This window comes from Poromitra crassiceps, assembly GCF_964638095.1.
Source record: "Poromitra crassiceps genome assembly, chromosome: 20".
NCBI lineage: Eukaryota > Metazoa > Chordata > Actinopteri > Beryciformes > Melamphaidae > Poromitra > Poromitra crassiceps.
In genome coordinates, this window is record NC_139637.1 from 2,025,241 (window position 1) to 2,045,098 (window position 19,858).

The 19,858-nt window shown below is 52.1% G+C and overlaps 1 protein-coding gene across 1 annotated transcript in view; it reads right to left on the reverse strand.

Annotated features, from left to right (window-relative positions):
• Positions 1 to 211: 211 nt before the first annotated feature.
• The window catches only part of fignl2 (fidgetin like 2), a gene marked incomplete at its 3' end in the record, with an annotated part of 20,413 nt that continues 766 nt past the window's right edge, over positions 212 to 19,858 (reverse strand). The window contains exon 2 of the mRNA XM_083657167.1: positions 212 to 2,253. Coding sequence (XP_083513293.1) covers positions 212 to 2,253 — 2,042 coding nt within the window. The remainder of the gene's footprint in view (positions 2,254 to 19,858) is intronic.

A 19,858-nucleotide genomic window follows, 5' to 3' on the forward strand; every position in this document is an offset into this window, starting at 1 on the left:
CCCCAGGACAGAGACAGGGGGCGTAGTAGAGCAGTCCCCCAGGACAGAGACAGGGGGGCGTAGTAGAGCAGTCCCCCAGGACAGAGACAGGGGGCGTAGTAGAGCAGTCCCCCTAGGACAGAGACAGGGGGCGTAGTAGAGCAGTCCCCCAGGACAGAGACAGGGGGCGTAGTAGAGCAGTCCCCAGGACAGAGGCTGGCTGCGTTTCGTCTCAGTGGCTGTACACCTTGCTCCACTCTGTACACGTGTCCAGTTCTTTGGGGGCGGTGGCGTGCGGGCGCACCTTGCAGAAGGCATTCTCAAAGTGTGTGAAGGCTGGGGGCGTGGAGGTGGAGGGCGTGCTGGACAGAGCGTGCAGGGCCCCCACGGTGGAGGAGGAGGAGGCCGAGGTGAGGGCCTGCTGGCTGAGCTGCAGCAGCTCCCACACGGAGAAGCCCTCTGTGCGCTGCAGCACGGCACCCAGCTCCCTCTCGCTCAGGCTGAAGCCGTGGGGCGCCAGCGCCTGCAGCAGCACCTGTCGGCGCATGCCGGCGTCCGGCAGGCCCACGTGGTACCGCTTGGCGAAGCTCCGGTGGACCGCGTCCTGCAGCAGGTCGGGCCTGCCGGTGGCGCATACGATGATCACCAGACCCGTGGTGCCCACCTGGGCTTTCTCCAGGGTGGAGAGCAGCGCCTGTCTCAGCCCCTCCTCTTCCATCATGGCCTCCGCCTGGCCGAGCAGCACCACCGAGGGCTGCCGCGCCCCCGCCACCTGCAACAGAGCGCCCAAAATGTGCTCCGCCTCCGCCTTCCCTTTAGACGCCAGCATGGCGCCGCTCAGCTGGTAGAAGGACCCGCCTAGCTGTGACGCCAAGGAGCGGGCCAACGTGGTCTTGCCGCCTCCCCGCGGCCCAAACAGCAGGACGGTTCTGGGCGGCCGCACCGCCGGGCTGGGCCTCAACACGGGCCACAGCAGGTCCTCCTCAAGGGCGGCCTTGACGTGGGTGAGTCCGGCCAGCTCCCCCCAGCCCAGAGCCGGGCTGCAGTCCAACAGCTCCCCGTTGACGAGGTCCAGCAATCGGGGGTCCGGGCTCTTCAGAGTCTCACCGGGCGGACCGCACAAGGCGGGCCGTTTGTGGGCCTGGGAGCGGTGCTGCTGCTGCTGTTGGGTGAAGCCCTGCTCCCCGCCTCCGTTCTCCCCCGTCATGCCCGCCGGGGGGCTGTACTCCCCTGCGACCCCGTACGGAGGAGATACCAGGGGCTGGGAGGAGGGCTTAGTGGGCTTGAAGGTCTGAGGGTCTGTGCTGCCCGCGCTGCTGAAGCCGTTCCCCCGGCACTCGCTCTTGTCATTGTAGGGCGAGTTCCCCTCGGTCTTCACGGGGTCATAGCCGTATTTCCTGTAGCGGGAACCGTCCGCTGCCTCGTCCTCCTCTAGACTCATCTCAAACGCTTTCCTCTTTAACGTCCCTCCAGACTCGGCCGTCCCGAGGCCGGCGCTCTGGTAGCTGTAGCTGCCTCCTACCACCGTGGGCCTCGACGGCACGGGGGTAGGTGCCGGCAGGCCAGAGGGCAGGTAGGTCGCAGAGGGGTGGCTGTAGCCGGGGCCAAGGCCGGTCTGGTGGGGGTACGTGCTGGGGGCGTAGCTATAGACGGGCGTGGTCGGGCTATAGCTGGACTGGAGGGCGTGGAGGGAGGCGGGGGGAAGTGCTGCGCCGGGTTGGGGACAGTACCCCGAGGACAGATAGGTGGCGTTGTAGCTCGGGGGGTACTCGCCGGAATGGGAGCCACTGCAGGAGCTGCTGCCGCTGTAGCCGGAGTCCGAGAGGTTACTGTTGACCACCGACACACTACCCACCCCCGGGGGGCCCGCCGACGTGGCCACAGCCTTGGCCCCCGAGAGGCTGTCGTGGCTCCCGGGGGCCACCAGGGAGTAGGCGCCGCCGTCGGTGCCGTGCGACAGCGGCCAGGGCTCCAGCTCCGTCTTGAAGGCGCCCGGCTCCGGGTAGGCACCCACCACGCCCCCGGGCGGCCGGTCGTACGGCGAGTCGAGCACGCCGGCGTACTTCTCGGCGTAGCGCTTCAGCAGGTTGGAGGCCGTGAGGGCGGAGATGTCATCGTTGGCCCAGGCGTAGTTGTAGCCACGGCCGCCGCGGCCGCTGTACAGCTCAGACTTGTGGGCCGGAGACGAGGTGGTGGAGGACACGTCCAGGTGCTGCTCAGGCCACTGGCTGAGGGACTGGGCATGCTCCGGGTTCCAGTGCATCTTCAACAGGCCTGGACGACAGAAACACAAGAGAAACCAGCTCAGAATTATTTACATTGACGTTCATGTCACAGGTCAACCTGACGACGCTGCCAGATGGTTTGTTCTCACGTTTCAAAGGCCGGGCACTTTCAAAAAAATACCTGGCAGGTGATTGGATGAAGCGTCCGTCTGTCACGCGCTCGCTCTCGCTGGTGTCACACCTAAAGACCCGCCCGTAGCTGCCTCATAGGACACCGATTGGTGCAAAAACCAGCAGTTCAGATTCAAAGCGATCGATCGGAGCGCGGCCAAGATACTGTATGTTTTGTCGTGTGATCGCGATCTCATGATCTCGCGCGAATCCAGCTGCGTCCCAACTAGGGTTAGGATATTGTAAAAGTGCTGGTGTCAAATGTTGTAAAAATATGAAACTCAAAATTCAGATTGATAGTCTGATATTGTTGATGTTTTAGTACTTGCTCAGACCAGTGAAATAGGCTGGATCGAGAGCGCCACCACAGCGTCTAACTATCCTTCCATGACTGTGACTTCCTCACCCCTATCATGTCCACACAGTGACACATGGTCCAACATGGCCCCCACATGGTCCGACATGGCCCCCTCCTCTCCTCTCCTCTCTTCTCCACACAGCCAGTGACAACAAATAGGCTTTCTCCTGTTTGGAACGGATTCTGTTTTAGTGTTACCGTCATGCCTGGTAGCAGAAGGGGCTCGGATTTCCCCGAGAGGGAGAGAGAGAGGGAGAGAGAGGGAGAGAGGGACGGTAAAGAGAGAGAGAGAGAGAGGGAGAGAGGGATGGTAAAGAGAGAGAAAGAGGGACGGTAAAGAGAGAGAGGGAGAGAGGGACGGTAAAGAGAGAGAGGGAGAGAGAGGGACGGTTAAGAAAGAGAGAGAGAGAAAGAGAGGAGGGAGATTGAAAGGCGATCAGGAAGACTGGATGTGTTGTTTTGCCGTTTCCCAGCTCGCTCCTCGAGTCATCGTGATAAGATCCTACTATTCCCTGTGCACCAGCAGCATCTGCAGGTCTCCCAGAGGACCTATTGTTATCTCTCCCTGTGCATGTTGCTCTGAATGCCTGCTCTCTCCTCCCTCCTCCTCCACCCTCCACCCTCCACCCCCACCTACCACCCACCAGCACACCCACCCACCCAGCGTACGTACGGCCGGCCGAGCTGAGAAGGCCCAGTGGCCGGCTGCTGGACAGAGGGAGGGAGAGAGAGGGAGGGGGGAGGACTCGGGGAGGATTGGGTGTGTGTGTGTTTGTGTGGACAGTGGTGTGGAGAGAGAGAGTGAGTGAGAGAAGAGAGAGGGGGGTTGGGTTTGGGATTGCAGCATAGTGTGCTATTCATCAGCACAGTCTCTCCCATGGAACGTTGGGAAAGTGGAATGTCTGTTCTGTTCCTCTGGTTGACTCCAGCGGGCCGGCCGAGGCCTGATTGATCATACGCAGCGAGCTAACTGGAGACACGGCGTTAGCGCTACAAAAAAAAAAAATTTGCTCCAAAAAATTGCTCCACTTTCCATCCATGCTCCCACCAAACAGTGTTATTTATTTTCCTTCGATTTTTGTTTTTACAATGTGTGAAATAAAATATATGCCGGCTAGTCTAACAACTTGACTTCCAAAATGTATAGGTGTCATAATACATACATTGATCATTTTCATTAACATTAACAGGGTTTGTTTGTTATTTTCTGTTTGTCCTTTTTTGATGTAAAAAATATACTGTTTGAGTGTACATTTGTAACATGTGTACAACATGTGTAGCTAATGATATAATAATATAATAATATGGACACAGTGAAGAAGAATGATTGTAATGTGTCAAATATGGCTACAGTATATATACACATAATACATATAGACACATAGTAACCCTGTGATCGCTACAGTATATATACACATAATACATATAGACACATAATAACCCTGTGATCGCTATAGAATCAGCCATCGCACGAAGACGACAGCGGCTACCTCTCGCGGAGGCATTTTAGCTTTGACATTCCACGCATAGCTGGGCCTTATTGAACTGTCACGATTCCGCCTGAGGTGAGGAGGACTACGACTCCAGGCAGAGAGCTAGAGAGCGAGAGGAGAATAAAGCACACGCCGTCATTACCGGCCTGTCTGCCTTCGCCTTCACTGGACGCCTTGACAATTCATTATTCATAGCTGGCTGTCTGTGTGTGTGGAGCCAGGTCTCTTATTGCCATTTAAATCAAAACTCAATATCCACACTGGCCACAGCGACTCTCCCACTCTCTCCAGCAGCTCTCTCTCTCTGCTCCTCAACTTTGCCCTCCTTCTCCAGCCTCTCTCTCTCTTGGCCCAAAACCTCCCATGTGTGTTTTCAGATTACGTCTGTTATTCATTCAGTGCGATGAGACCAGATGGCCATTGGATTATCATGTCCTTCATATTCAAATCCACTGCCTCTTAAGTTCCCAATGGCCCCCAACCAGTTACAAGTACGTCCCTCCCTAAGCTGCAGCCAACCCACACACAGACGCACACACACCCACCCACCACCACCACCACCAGGAATAACATTCTCACACTGCTGGTGTTCACATGTCTCTCTCTCTCTCTCTTTTCTTACAAACATGCTGAAGACATTGTGCGTCTCCGCTCTCCACACCCCAGCTGACCTGCATATTATGGTGCTTTTGGCTCGCGCGCGCGCGGGGGTCATTGTCCAGGGCTGCTGCCTGCAGAAAGCGTATATGTCCTGCAGGCCGTTCCTTCCCCTCCATCTGCAGCCCCGACCAGTTTGTGAGCAGGGCCCAATAATGGGGCCTGTGTGTGACAGAGATGGATGAGAGCCCAGGGGAGCTCATAAAACCTGCAGCGGGCCGGGCGGGGCGGGCGGGTAGGGAGGGAGGGAGGGAGGGAGGGAGGGAGTGGACAGCAGGCGCTCCGTCCTCTCTAAGCGGACTGGGGCGGACATGATCAGGCTCAGTGAGGCGGGCTAACTGCTGTCCACTCCATCATCACAGCCGCAAACCAATACAGAATGGACTCCTCTCCTGCCTCCTACCCCCCTGATCAGAGTAATGGCCAGCTGCCCCCATACCTGAGCAAACCAACCACCATGCAGTTAACTTCCTCAGAGCAGAGAGAAACAGCTTAATTTCTCTTAACATACACGACATAAAATATGCATTATACGTGTTGGGGGTAACTCATTACAAAAGTAACATATTACATGTAATATATTACTTTTAGCAGTAACTCAGTAATATAAGTTATTAGTTATATGATTTCAGTAATATTATACCAGTTACTTTGCTAAGTAACTCAAGTTACAAATTGAGTTACATTTTATTAAATCAAAGCACATATTTAAAAAAGATATAATAATTTCCTCATCAAACTGTGTTTTTATGCAAATAACCACTATAGATGACAATAACAAAGGAAAACAATAACATTTAGAATTTTGGATGGCTTCCACTGACTTCAAGGCGGTTTAAATTATTTTTCGGGATGGTTCCGGGGCGGCGATGTCATTCTGCTACTGCAGTTATTTTGGTGAAAGTAATGCAAAAGTAGTGTAGTAATGAGTTACTCTACACAGACAGTAGTAATATTGTAAAGTAACGTATTACTTTCAAATGAAAGTAACTAGTAATATGTAGTATATTACATTTTGAAAGTAACTTGCCCAACACTGATTGTATGTCATAATTCTTTGTGTGTAGACAGGAAGTTAGATGAGCGGTGGTGGGCAGGCCATTACCCTCCCCTGATGAACACAGCAGTTGAGCTCCTTTCCATGTAATTAGATCCGGCCCTCTGCAGGATTGTGGTTTTTAGAGCAGCAATAAATTGAGCAAGATCTAATCTACACTTGGGCTTAAATTAAAGAGCTATCATGCAGATTACTTCACTGGAGAGACAGGAAGAAAGCTAAGATTAGAACGAGGAAATCAGGACAATGTGTAGATGGACTGTGTGGGTAGTGTGTAGATGGACTGTGTGGGTTAGCCTAGGTAAACCCAGCCACCACGTGACCTGCTCTCTCAGTTCCCAGTCACTAGCCACTAGTCATAGTGACTGAGAACAGGTCTGAGAGCAGGTCACGTGGGGGATGGGTTTACCCAGGCTATGTGTGGGTAGTGTGTAGATGGACTGTGTGGGTAGTGTGTAGATGGACTGTGTGGGTAGTGTGTAGATGGACTGTGTGGGTAGTGTGTAGAATAGATGGACTGTGTGGGTAGTGTGTAGATGGACTGTGTGGGTAGTGTGTAGATGGACTGTGTGGGTACTGGGTAGGGGCGTGCGACCATAAGATTGACTCCAATCTGTGGCTCGGTGCGTTAGATTGTAATGTGCGATACAAATGAGCCACGCAGCGAGAAATTGACATGGAACTTGTGAAATCTGTACAGACAAGTTAGGAACAAGTTAGGTTGGATGGCAATACATTGTCATAATGATTTGTAAATTTTGCAATCCAGTCGTAGGTAGCCATATTTTCAGTAGGGCTGCAACTAACGATTATTTTCATAATTGATTAATCTGTCGATTATTTTCTCGATTAATCGATTAGTTGTCTGGTCTATAAAATGTCAGAAAATGGTAGCAAATGACGATCAGTGTTTCCCAAAGTCCAAGATGACGTCCTCAAATGTCTTGTTGTTTTGTCCACAACTCAAAGATAATATCAGTTTACTTTACTGTCATACAGGAGTAAAGAAACCAGAAAACATTCACATTTAAGAAGCTGGAATCAGAGAATTTAGACCTTTTCTCTTAAAATTGTACTCGAAACGATTAATCGATTATCAAAATAGTTGTCCATTAATTTTCTGTCGATCGACTAATCGATTAATCGTTGCAGCTCTAATTTTAAGTATAGGCCTATATCATATCATGATACATTTTTCAACTCCATAATCAATATTGCAATACTGAGACTTTTTTGTTGTTATCTTATGTTACATGTTCACTACTAAGGAACCTTTTTAGGCTATCTTTCAGACACGGTGGCCAACCCATCAACTAGAGCTTTCATAATAAAAGAAACTCCACTCTTAATAAGAACGGACAAGGAAATGGATATCCTCTCCCATTCAATTATTTTGGAGGCCTTTTTGTTCCCGTCCTCATTATGAGAAAAGCTGCACTGAGATCCAGTCTCCAGGGGGGTTTGGCCAAGTGTTTAATGATTTCATATTTCAAACTGCACTGGAACACAAATCAGTTACTGCCACCAGGTCAGCGCTACAGTCCCAGTGCCCCGGAAAAACAACTATAAAAAAATATTTTGTTCCTTGTGCAATCATCGCCCAGATTTTCTTTTTAAGTAGGATGTGTTTAACACTGTTCTTATCTGTTGTAGCTGTGTGTGTGTGTGTGTGTGTGTGTGTGTGTGTGTGTGTGTTTAAATGTGTTTTAAACGTGCACTGTTGAGCCTTGTGAAAGGAAAATTTCGGTTATTTTGTGACTGACAATATCAACTGACAAAAGTTATCTTGAATCACCGCAAGACAAATCAGCTGTGATCATCACTGAGTTAAGTATAACTCAGTAATAACATAGTAATAACTCGGTAATAACATAGTAATAACTCAGTAATAACATACATAAAGATGTGATCAGGATACTGCTCTTCTGACCGATGGCCTTGGTGTTGTTCTGCAGGGAGGTTGATAAGAAGCTAGTGTGTGAAACTTCCCTCGGTGTGTGTGTGTGCTTGTGTGTGTGTGTGTGTGTGTGTGTGTGTGTGTGTGTGTGTGTGTGTGTGTGTGTGGCATGTGTGTGTGCGCTCCAGGCCCCAGGAGAGACAGATGTTCTCTGCTGACCGCCTTACTGTCTGTGCGGCCATTGTGGCGGACGGCCGCCCGGCAGACGTGCGCGCGGCCTCGGTACAAGCCCCTCGGATCCTGAGACAAAGCCTGAAGGATCCTATTGTCCCCGGGAGCGCTGCCTAATTATGGAAATCTTATTAATCTATTCAGCAGCAGTCCCACTGACAGCTTTTGTGTCCGCCCGGGATTTATTGAGGGGACCTGTGTGGCGCTGCTGCATCCTATAGGAGGAGTGTGTGATGATGATGATGATGAAGACTGCGGCGGCGGGCCGGGCCCTCTTCGTCATCAGAACGCTCCGCTTCTCTTCGGGGAGGTCCTGAAGAATTAGAGCGCTGAGAGTTCAGGGGGAGTGTGCTAAGTTTGCTCGCCATTTTTGGAACCTCACCGTGTTCCTCATTTCCAAAGTCACGGTGACTTTTCCGCACTAGCCGAGGGAAAGGCAAACAGCCTCGGGCTAGCTAGCTAGCTCGCGTCGCGCGCGCGGTGGCTGGCAGTGCTCGACACGGTGTTGTGGTTTCCTCCTATGTGGGGTGTATATCGCCGGGTGAGGTTGAAACGTGATCCTGGCATGGAGCCCGGAGCCGGAGGGGCTCCAGCGTAGCTTCACAGCTCCCCTGGGGGTTCCTTTCCCCTTCTCCCTTTCCCGGCACTTTTGTTTCGCACAAAACGGACACGGCATGCAACAAGCCTTCTGGGACGCCGCGCGCGCTATTAAACCGTGCCGATTGTAGAGAGAGAGAGAGAGAGAGAGAGAGAGAGAGAGAGAGAGGCCGCTTGTAAACAAGAACAGGATCAATCCAATCAGGGCTGGGCTCGAGCCCCGCCCACCGACTACAGTAACCTACCACCACCTCCACTTCATCCTCCACCCAGAGACTATAGTAAACTACCACCACCTCCGCTTCATCCTCCACCCACTGACTATAGTAACCTACCACCACCTCCGCTTCATCCTCCACCCACTGACTACAGTAACCTACCACCACCTCCGCTTCATCCTCCACCCAGAGACTAGTAAACTACCACCACCTCCGCTTCATCCTCCACCCACTGACTATAGTAACCTACCACCACCTCCGCTTCATCCTCCACCCAGAGACTATAGTAAACTACCACCACCTCCGCTTCATCCTCCACCCACTGACTACAGTAACCTACCACCACCTCCACTTCATCCTCCACCCAGAGACTATAGTAAACTACCACCACCTCCGCTTCATCCTCCACCCACTGACCACAGTAAACTACCACCACCTCCGCTTCATCCTCCACCCACTGACCACAGTAAACTACCACCTCCACCCAGAGACACATTAAACTACCACCACCTCCACGTCACACTCCACCCAGAGACACATGGATTAGGCACAGCACCACTCTTCTAAACCCCATGAATCTGTACTTATTTTGCTTGTTTCTTATGAAACATTAATAACTAGAGACATGTGATGCGGGCCTGCAGGGGGTTGATCAGCCGGTCAGCTGATCAATGACAACACACACTGTTGCAAAAACAAGGCTGGAAATGACTCAAGCTGTTGACAATAACAGTCATGTTAATACATGATCTTTGCTGTAGTTTCTATTAGTTTAGGGACAAAATCTATATAAACACAGCTAGTTTTGCACCCAAATACTCTACTGTTTAAAAATTAACCCTTTGAGGGCGTCCGGGTAGTGTAGCGGTAGATTCCCTGCCTACCAACACGAGGGTTGCAGGTTCGCGCCCCCCCCCCCCCCCCCCCCCCCCCCCCCCGTGTTACCTCCGGTTTGGTCGGACGTCACAATTGGCTGTGTCTGCAGGTGGGAAGCCGGATTAGGGGTATGTGTCGTGGTCACTGCACTAGCGCCTCCTCTGGCCGGTCGGGGCGCCTGTTCGGGGCACAAGGGAACTGGGTGGGAATAGCATGACCCCTCCCACGTGCTACGTCCCGCCGGTGAAGCTCCCCGCTGTCAGGTGAAAAGAAGGCGGCTGGCGACTGCACATGTATCGGAGGAAGCATGGTGCTAGTCTACGGCTCTCCACAGATCGGCAGAGGGGGTGGAGCAGCGACCGGGCAGCAGGGGGAAATTGGCCAAGTACAATTGGGGAGAAAATGGGGGGAAATCAGAAGAAAATAAATAAACTTAGTCCCAATAGACGTATGACGTATTTTTAGGACTCACTCCTGTAGGGTTTAGGGCTCACTCCTGTAGGGTTTAGGACTCACTCCTGTAGGGTTTAGGACTCACTCCTGTAGGGTTTAGGACTCACTCCTGTAGGGTTTAGGACTCACTCCTGTAGGGTTTAGGACTCACTCCTGTAGGTTCAGGACTCACTCCTGGAGGGTTTAGGACTCACTCCTGGAGGGTTTAGGACTCACTCCTGGAGGGTTTAGGACTCACTCCTGTAGGGTTTAGGACTCACTCCTGTAGGGTTTAGGACTCACTCCTGTAGGGTTTAGGACTCACTCCTACTCACTCCTGTAGGGTTTCACTCCTGTAGGGTTTAGGACTCACTCCTGTAGGGTTTAGGACTCACTCCTGTAGGGTTTAGGACTCACTCCTGTAGGGTTTAGGACTCACTCCTGTAGGGTTTAGGACTCTCCTGTAGGGTTTAGGACTCACTCCTGTAGGGTTTAGGACTCTCCTGTAGGGTTTAGGACTCACTCCTGTAGGGTTTAGGACTCTCCTGTAGGGTTTAGGACTCACTCACTCCTGTAGGGTTTAGGACTCACTCCTGTAGGGTTTAGGACTCACTCCTGTAGGGTTTAGGACTCACTCCTGTAGGGTTTAGGACTCACTCCTGTGGGGTTTAGGACTCACTCCTGTAGGGTTTAGGACTCACTCCTGTAGGGTTTAGGACTCACTCCTGTAGGGTGAGGACTCACTCCTGTAGGGTTTAGGACTCACTCCTGTAGGGTTTAGGACTCACTCCTGTAGGGTTTAGGACTCACTCCTGTAGGGTTCAGGACTCACTCCTGTAGGGTTTAGGACTCACTCCTGTAGGGTTCAGGACTCACTCCTGTAGGGTTTAGGACTCACTCCTGTAGGGTTTAGGACTCACTCCTGTAGGGTTTAGGACTCACTCCTGTAGGGTTCAGGACTCACTCCTGTAGGGTTTAGGACTCACTCCTGTAGGGTTCAGGACTCACTCCTGTAGGGTTTAGGACTCACTCCTGTAGGGTTTAGGACTCACTCCTGTAGGGTTTAGGACTCACTCCTGTAGGGTTTAGGACTCACTCCTGTAGGGTTTAGGACTCACTCCTGTAGGGTTTAGGACTCACTCCTGTAGGGTTTAGGACTCACTCCTGTAGGGTTTAGGACTCACTCCTGTAGGGTAAACCCACTCCTGTAGGGTTTAGGACTCACTCCTGTAGGGTTTAGGACTCACTCCTGTAGGGTTTAGGACTCACTCCTGTAGGGTTTAGGACTCACTCCTGTAGGGTTTAGGACTCACTCCTGTAGGGTTTAGGACTCACTCCTGTAGGGTTTAGGACTCACTCCTGCGGCACTGAATGACCTCAATTGTAAAAAGTCATCCTGTCCGTCCATCAATCAGCTCAAATCCCTTCAGTAACTCGTCAACTCGACAGGTTCACTTTGGACAAAAAGCTCATTAAAACCAACAACGTCGCCTCTCAATACCTCCAAAACATAAAAGTTGCGCAGAAGTAAGTGACTAATTCTTTGCAGAATGCTGCTCAGGCTGTTGTGGCAGTCTGTCTGCCTGGGAATTCAATTTTAGACAGCGGCTCAGAAAAACAGCCACTTTCAAACATCGCATTGAGATGAATGCGAGGAGCCAGTCAGTCACGACACAAAAGCGCACAGGCGAAACACGAGGGGGGGATGAGAGTCGAGACAGAAGGGCAGAGTGTGACAGAGACTATCTTTGTGCTGATAAATCACAAACTTGCATCCCTCGTTATGTATTCAGGCGGCGGCGCACGCCGATCGTTAGAGGATGAAAGTCCTGCTTTGCTGGCCACCACCACGCTTTAAGAACAAACTATCTTCCTCATCATCTCCAGCCAAACAGACTCTTAACTCGCTTACAATTAAAATGTTGACTTCTGTGGCCGTAGCAAAGACGTATCTGAACTAAGAATTTGTTATCCGTTATCTGTCATCTCTTGATTCCTCGTTGAGTCCTGAAAAAAAACCTTAAGTCTCTCTGTTCCCGGAGAACCACTATGATTTATGACTCTAATATCAAGCCGGACATTCTCACTTGGCTGCGTACTACCTGCTCTGTCATAAAAAACACCAATCTGAGAGGTCGGCCACATTTCACCGCATGGCAGCAGGAGAGGAGAGGAGAGGAGAGGAGAGGAGAGGAGAGGAGGAGAGGAGAGAAGAGGAGGGGAGAGGAGAGGAGGGGAGAGGAGAGGAGGAGAGGAGGAGAGGAGGGGAGAGGAGAGGAGTGGAGAGGAGAGGAGGGGAGAGGAGAGGAGAGTGAAGAGGAGAGGAGGGGAGAGGAGAGGGGAGGAGGGGAGAGGAGGGGAGGGGAGAGGAGAGGAGGGGAGAGGAGAGGAGGAGAGGAGAGGAGGAGAGGAGAGGAGGAGAGGAGAGGAGAGGAGAAGAGAGGAGGGGAGAGGAGAGGAGAGGAGAGGAGAGGAGAGGAGAGGAGAGGAGAGGAGAGGAGAGGAGAGGAGGGGACGGGAGTGGAGAGGAGTGGAGAGAAGTGGAGAGGAGAGGAGAGGAGTGGAGAGGAGAGGAGTGGAGAGGAGAGGAGAAGAGAAGAGAAGAGAAGAGAGGAGAGGAGAGGAGAGGAGAGGAGAGGAGAGGAGAGGAGAGGAGAGGAGAGGAGAGGAGAGGAGAGGAGACGGAGGAAAATTGTCTCTCGCGCTCATCTGGACCTTCTCTCTCGCTCTTCATATGGAAACACACGACGTTCTCCCAGAACGTTGGCACGTGTCGGAAAATAATAGACTGAAAATTGGAATGTTAATTCCTGATACACATTATGGATTATTTATGCTTGTGTGCTATACTCAGGTTACAGAATGTCATGTTAGCACAGATAAGATATTACCCCATGCGCACACGTGGGTCTGTATAGCCTCTGCTATGGGGTGGGGGTAATGCCAGAAAGCTGTTAAGAGCGAGAGTGAGGTCATTTCAACGAGACCCCCTTCCCCAAACCCCTCCATTCGTTAGGGATAATGTCCACACCGGACAAACGGGGATGATAATTTATCAGCCGTGCATAATCGGCCATCGCTGGAGAAAATTATTATAAATCTATGCATTAGTCACAGGCCTGCTATCAATCAAAAGAAACACAATCTACCCCACTCTGCCTCTCTCTCTCGCTCGGGCTCTGCGGCTCATCTGCTCCCTCTCTTTCATGGGGCCTAAAAAAGATGTAATAACAGAAGAAGAGTGCGGGGAGTTGCGGGAACCCTGGTGGCCTGGGGAGGTGTCACACCTGCTGCCCGGCCCGGAGCCCAGCAGCAGACGCAGCTCTTTTCAAAGCGGGCCTCACCGGGCCTCACCGCGCCGCTCCCTGGAGGAAGCAGCACATCTCCTGCAGTGGCATTGAGGGATGTCCGCTGTGTCTCTCTCTCTCTGCACCTTCTTTTCTTTGGATACAGCTCTCTCTACCCCTCCATGTATCAACACAATGACAGTTTGACTCGCTCCATTTCTTTGTTTTCCTTTCATCCACCTCTGGGCGATGGTTGCGCCCCCTGCAGTCAGGTTAGTTTTTATGTATGGCTAGTAATAAGACAAGACAATATAGCAACATTATGGAACTTAGACCCTGTGTACTTTGCAGAGTAATTACATCTCATTGTCTGTTAAAATACGCAGTTACTGAACGTGACTATTATTGTTCATAAGCAAATCAATAAACAGGACAAAACAAAAGTCTATTATGACAAACCTCCAATTAATTAGCGGCGAACGAATATTCAGCGGTTCGTTAAAAGTTGTCGTTGTTGCAGGGTGGTGGATGGAGTGGAGCAGTGGCCAAACTAACTTGACGGCGTTCGTTAAGCATTGATTAATTGACAAACGTGTTTAGAATTGCTAATGATAGTGCAGCAAAAAGCAAATCCAGGTTTGAGCGCGTGCTCGGCTCGCTTTTATACAGCTTCCTTCTCGGCAAACCAAGAAAAGCCTCGGGAATAAATAGATGCGTCACTTCACTTCACGCTCGTAATTTTAGAAACAACTCTCTCCCCCCATCCCCCATGCTGTGCTGTGCTGTGCTGTGCTGCCTGCCCCGCTAACGCGCGTCCACAAATGGCAGAAGTCGATCCACCCCCTCCACCTCCCCTTCAACAAGAACCAGGGTCCCTATTTTGTGTGACTGCAGGCTGCTGGCTGCAGGTCATTGTGTCCACTAATATATCAAAGAACAGCTGTCCTGAGGCTCTGTGATGAGCGATCTCCCCTTCCATCTGTCTCAAGCTCTCCCCCATCTAGCTCCCCCTCTTCCTTCCGCTCCACGTTTTCCCTCCAATCTGCCCTTTTTCACAACATATTTGTTATGAAATGACATAATGACATACATTTTCATAATTATGACATAATGACATAATGGTAGTAAATCTGAGATATAAGTGATCTCTGATCGAGTGAAAGATGAAGTCATCTCTCCCAGGGAAGCAGAGTTATTGGTAAAGAAGGGAAGGAGCGGTACTGAGAGGTTACACACAGTGACGACGTATCTGAAAATATCTGAAGAGATGTGAACGTGGCAAGTCAAATTAACCCGAGAGGGATAGAAAACTAGGAAATATGTTATCCTGATAGAAATCACAAAAGGAGGTGATTCCTTTGGATTTCCACAAAGAAAATGGAGAGTCTAAAGAGGAAATAGATGGTTAGAGGTTCTAGGAGCTAAAGTTGAGGCAGAAGAGAAATTGAAATGACGTGGGAGTTGAGAGCAGATTTGAAGAGAGGACAGGAGAACAACTGGAGACAACTACAAAGAGATGTAGATGAGGCGCATGATTTAGCTGCCCAATAATAGTAGAAGAAGTTTGGAAGCGCGAGGCCACCAGCCAATTTGCATTCCTGTAGAGCACAACTACTTATTCTCAGATGTCTGCCTTTTTTCCTTATTTCTCCATTCCCTATTCTCTCTCCAAATCCCCCGGCCCCTCTCCTCTCCTCTCCTCTCCTCTCCTCTCCTCTCTTCTCTTCTCTTCTCTTCTCCTCTCCTCTCCTCTCCTCCCCTCTCTCCTCCTCTCCTCTCCTCTCCTCTCCTCTCCTCTCCTCTCCTCTCCTCTCTCCTCTCCTCTCTTCTCCTCTCCTCTCCTCTCTCCTCTCCTCCTCTCTTGTCCTCTCCTCTCCTCCTCTTGTCCTCTCCTCTCCCCTCCCCTCCCCTCTCTCCTCCTCCCCTCTCCTCTCTCCTCCTCTCTTCTCCTCTCTCCTCCTCTCCTCTCCTCCCTCTCCTCTCCTCTCTCCTCCTCTCCTCTCTTCTCCTCTCCTCTCTCCTCTCCTCTCCTCTACTCCTCTCCTCTCCCCTCTCCTCCTCTCTTCTCCTCTCCTCTCTCCTCCTCTCCTCTCCTCTCCTCTCCTCTCCTCTCTTGTCCTCTCCTCTCCTCCTCTTGTCCTCTCCTCTCCCCTCCCCTCCCCTCTCTCCTCCTCCCCTCTCCTCTCTCCTCCTCTCTTCTCCTCTCTCCTCCTCTCCTCTCCTCCCCTCTCCTCTCCTCTCTCCTCCTCTCCTCTCTTCTCCTCTCCTCTCCTCTCTCCTCTCCTCTCCTCTACTCCTCTCCTCTCCCCTCTCCTCTCTCCTCCTCTCTTCTCCTCTCCTCTCTCCTCCTCTCCTCTCCTCTCCTCCTCTCTTCTCCTCCCCTCTCTCCTCCTCTCTTCTCCTCTCCTCTCCTCTCCCCTCCCTCCTCTCCTCTCCTCTCCTCTCCTCTCCTCTCCTCTCCTCTCCTCTCCCCTCCCCTCCCCTCTCTCCTCCTCTCCTCTCCTCTCCTCTCTCCTCCTCTCCTCTCCTCTCCTCTCCTCCTCTCTCCTCCTCTCCGGTCTTCACGGCACACTGGGACAGCTCTGGGATTTGTTGCTTTCCGTTACTTACGCACACAAATTAGAGAAACCTCAATACGGTCAACAGCCCCGGCTCTCGTCTGTGTGACGGCGCTTCTTTACGACCTCACGTTGCATTACAAACGGCTAATGGCACAGCGATTAAAGTGTGTTATTCCTCCTCGAGTGTAGTCGTTTTGCTAATTAGCCGCGCTGGTGTGAAAGACGTTTGAATTGTGCTGCCTCAGGAATCCAGCTGAAGTGTTGCTCGGCCGTCCAAACGAGCCCCAACCGCCCGGCTCCTTAATTGGGCCCTTAACGGGAGGCGCGCTCTCCTTAATGAGCTGATGAACCCTGAGAGAGAGCGAGCGAGAGCGCCCGAGCCCACGGACCCCACAGGGCCCTGGGTCCCTAACCTCACACACACACACATGGGCGCACACACACACACACACACACACACACACACACGGGCGCGCGCACACACACACACACACACACAGGGGGCTAATTACAGCCCATTCACACCCAACACTAATGATGCCGGCCCTTATTCACACACACACACACACACACACACACACACACACTTCAGCGGGCTGTGTGTTTACTCAAGGGCCTCACGGGGCCCCTCCACTGCACCACTCATACCACTCTGCCTACAACAAGAGATGGGCACCGGCGCTCCTTCTTCAGGGGCCCGGATCAGATCCGACCATCGGCCCCTTTTTCCTACGCAAACTGCTGCACGACTTTGTGCAAACCATTCACAAAGACACGCACACACACACACACACACACACACGTGCACAGGCACACATACACACACACGCACGCACATGTGCACAGACACACACACACACACACACACGCACGCACACAAAACATAAAAACAGAGGGAGAGCGAGAAAGGGAGAGAGAGAGAGAGGGGTCACTCAGAGGAGAGCTATAAAAACTGCCAGATCTGGACTCTTGTATGTAGTGTGTAGTCACTCTGTATGTGCGTGTGTGTGTGTGTGTGTGTGTGTGTGTGTGTGTGTGCACACATATGTGTGTGTGTGCGTGTGCACGTGTGTGTGTGCGCGTGCGCGCTTTAAAAGAAAAGGTACCGCTCCACCAGCGGGGGCCTCCAGCAACAAGAGTTAGGGCACTCCTGGGTTGGCGGCCTGGGACTGATTTAAGAGCGTGTTTGAAGTGCAGATTACAGATTCTTTGCACCAAATCCCTCCAGGAGTATCCATGGCCCCTGGAATCTCTCTCAGGTTTCTCCTCCAGGTCCTCCAGGTCCGGCCCTGACTGCTCCGCTCGCCCCGGCTCCAAGCTCTCCTCCTGGACTGGCCGGAGAGCAGGACCAGGGGGGCCGGACACACGGAGGAGGAGGAGGAGGAGGAAGGAGGAAGGAGACACGCACACACACACACACCGGCTGGAAGTAGGATCTGGGTTATCTTCCAAGTCATGAATGTGTGTGTGTGTGTGTGTGTGTGTGTGTGTGTGTGTGTGTGTGTGTGCCGGTGTACTACCGGTGTGTGTCAGCAGGCGTGCTGCTGACACACCGGTCTATGTGCAGCAGGGGGGCTGCCTGCATGCCAGCAGCAGGAGTCTGAAGTATAGCGTCGGGAAGCGGGGGGAGTGCTGCTCGACGTTCCCACAAAGGGAATTCCAACACGGAGGTGGGAGAATTCGCGTGTCCTGCACATAATCTGCCAAAGTCGTTCCCAGTTCGATTTGCGCTCGGCAGCGACCGTAACTATTGGGCGGCGTCAGCGGGCGAGCAGCACAGGGCTGCGTTTGTGTGTCACCGCTCTGAGAGTCAACACGCCGACGAGCTAACACCGCTGTGTGTGCGCCCGCTAACCAGGCCCTGCGTCTACACGCAAAACACGTTAGCATTAGCGGAGCTATAGCTCTGAAACTATCTCAACGCTGTGGAACAGAGCTAGCCTGTGCGTGCGTGGTGGAAACCGGCCGCGGCGGATGAAAACCTGCGTTGTCGTCGTGCAACGTTACTGAGCAAGAAAGCTAAGTCGCGCTCACGCAAAGGCTCCGGCACCTGGTGTTACTGAGAGGATCCAGAGCGGAGCTCAAGGCATGCTAACTATTCCACCAGGAGTTTGTGACATTCTTGGACGTGCGTGTCCAAGTGTGTTCAGTCAGTTTGGACTAGCAGGCTGCAGGGAGCAGATGGAACGACCGGTCAAACAGGACCTCCATGTTGAAGCAGCACACGCAGGCATGCATGTTGCGTGTTGCGTGTTGCATGTTGCATGTTGCATGTTGCATGTTGCATGTTTCATGTTGCATGTTGCATGTTGCATGTTGCATGTTGCATGTTTCATGTTGCATGTTGCATGTTTCATGTTGCATGTTGTGTTCACTATAATAATGCATTAATATCACATCATTCTTCTAACGCCACCCGACAGCCATGTTTACAGTATTTAGTCATCTCGGGCTAAAAGCGTTTACAGTTTACAGCCACTAAGCGTTAAAATGGAGGAGAGGGGAGAAAAAACAAGTCAAACATATTCAGGAAGATCTGCCATGAAATCATCCACTTCTGACTGAGAAGATGTTTGGTAAACGACACTTAAGGTCAACTACTTACTTAGCTCGCTGGCAACATCTCAGCATTCCATTCATCTGATGAGAGCGGTCAAACGATAACATGGCCTAATTTCAAGGGAGAACATTCACTAAGAGAGCAAACAAAGTGTCACGCTCTGAGAATCTCAAACATCTGGTCAGGAACTCTCCGCCGGTCAACTCGTTTTTTGTCCGGTTTTGAATTCACACTCCCACGCACCGTGTGCACACGCACACACACACGCACCGTGTGCACACGCACATCACACGCACCGTGTGCACACGCACACACACACGCACCGTGTGCACACGCACATCCCCGGCCATTACACTCGCCTCCTCCGCAAAGTCCCATTTCTGCCACGATAAGAAATCGATTGGGACCGATCCATTATGTAGGTAATACTTTTTAAATGGACTCTTCTGTTTGATTCCGTCCTCTTTTCTTGTAACTGTCATGGCCGATAATGCTCCTTTGAGCGCGAGCTAAAGAGCCGGGGGAGAATAGGGGGTCCGAGGGCCGTGGAGGCTATAGCCCCCTGCTGGCCGGCAAACAATGCTGTTTTGGAAACGGGCAGAGCGCCGGACGCCTATGAAGCCTGGTGGGAGGGGGCGGGGCAGGGGGGGGGGGGTAAAACTGGACACGTCAGTTAATAGGCCAGTGATGAAGGGAGCGAGAGAGAGAGAGAGAGAGAAGGAGCGTGTATGGTAGAGAGAGCTCTGACTCTGTTGGTAAAACGACACTGTCAGAAACAGGGGGGATTCTAGCTGCTTAAGCCATCAGCCCCCCTCCAACAACCTCCCTCTTCCTCCCTCTTCCCCCCCATCGCTCTCTTCCGCCCTGGTGATGAAACATTCAGACAGGGCGAGCGCCCGGGGTTTAGCGTTTCCACAGCGCACGCCAGGGAAAAAGTCAGGTTTCCGCACTCGGGCCTATACACACACACACACACACACACACACACACACACACACACACACACACACACACACACACACACACACACACACACACACACACACACACGCGCGCCCCACACACACACGCGCCCCACACACACACGCGCCCCACACCCACACGCACACGCACACACACACGCCCCACACACACACGCCCCACACACACACGCCCCACACACACACACACACACACGCCACACACTTGCGTATTTCTGTTTGCAAGACTAGACAACACACTGTCCCACGTGCTCCTGCCTCCTTTGAGTTTTCGGAGAG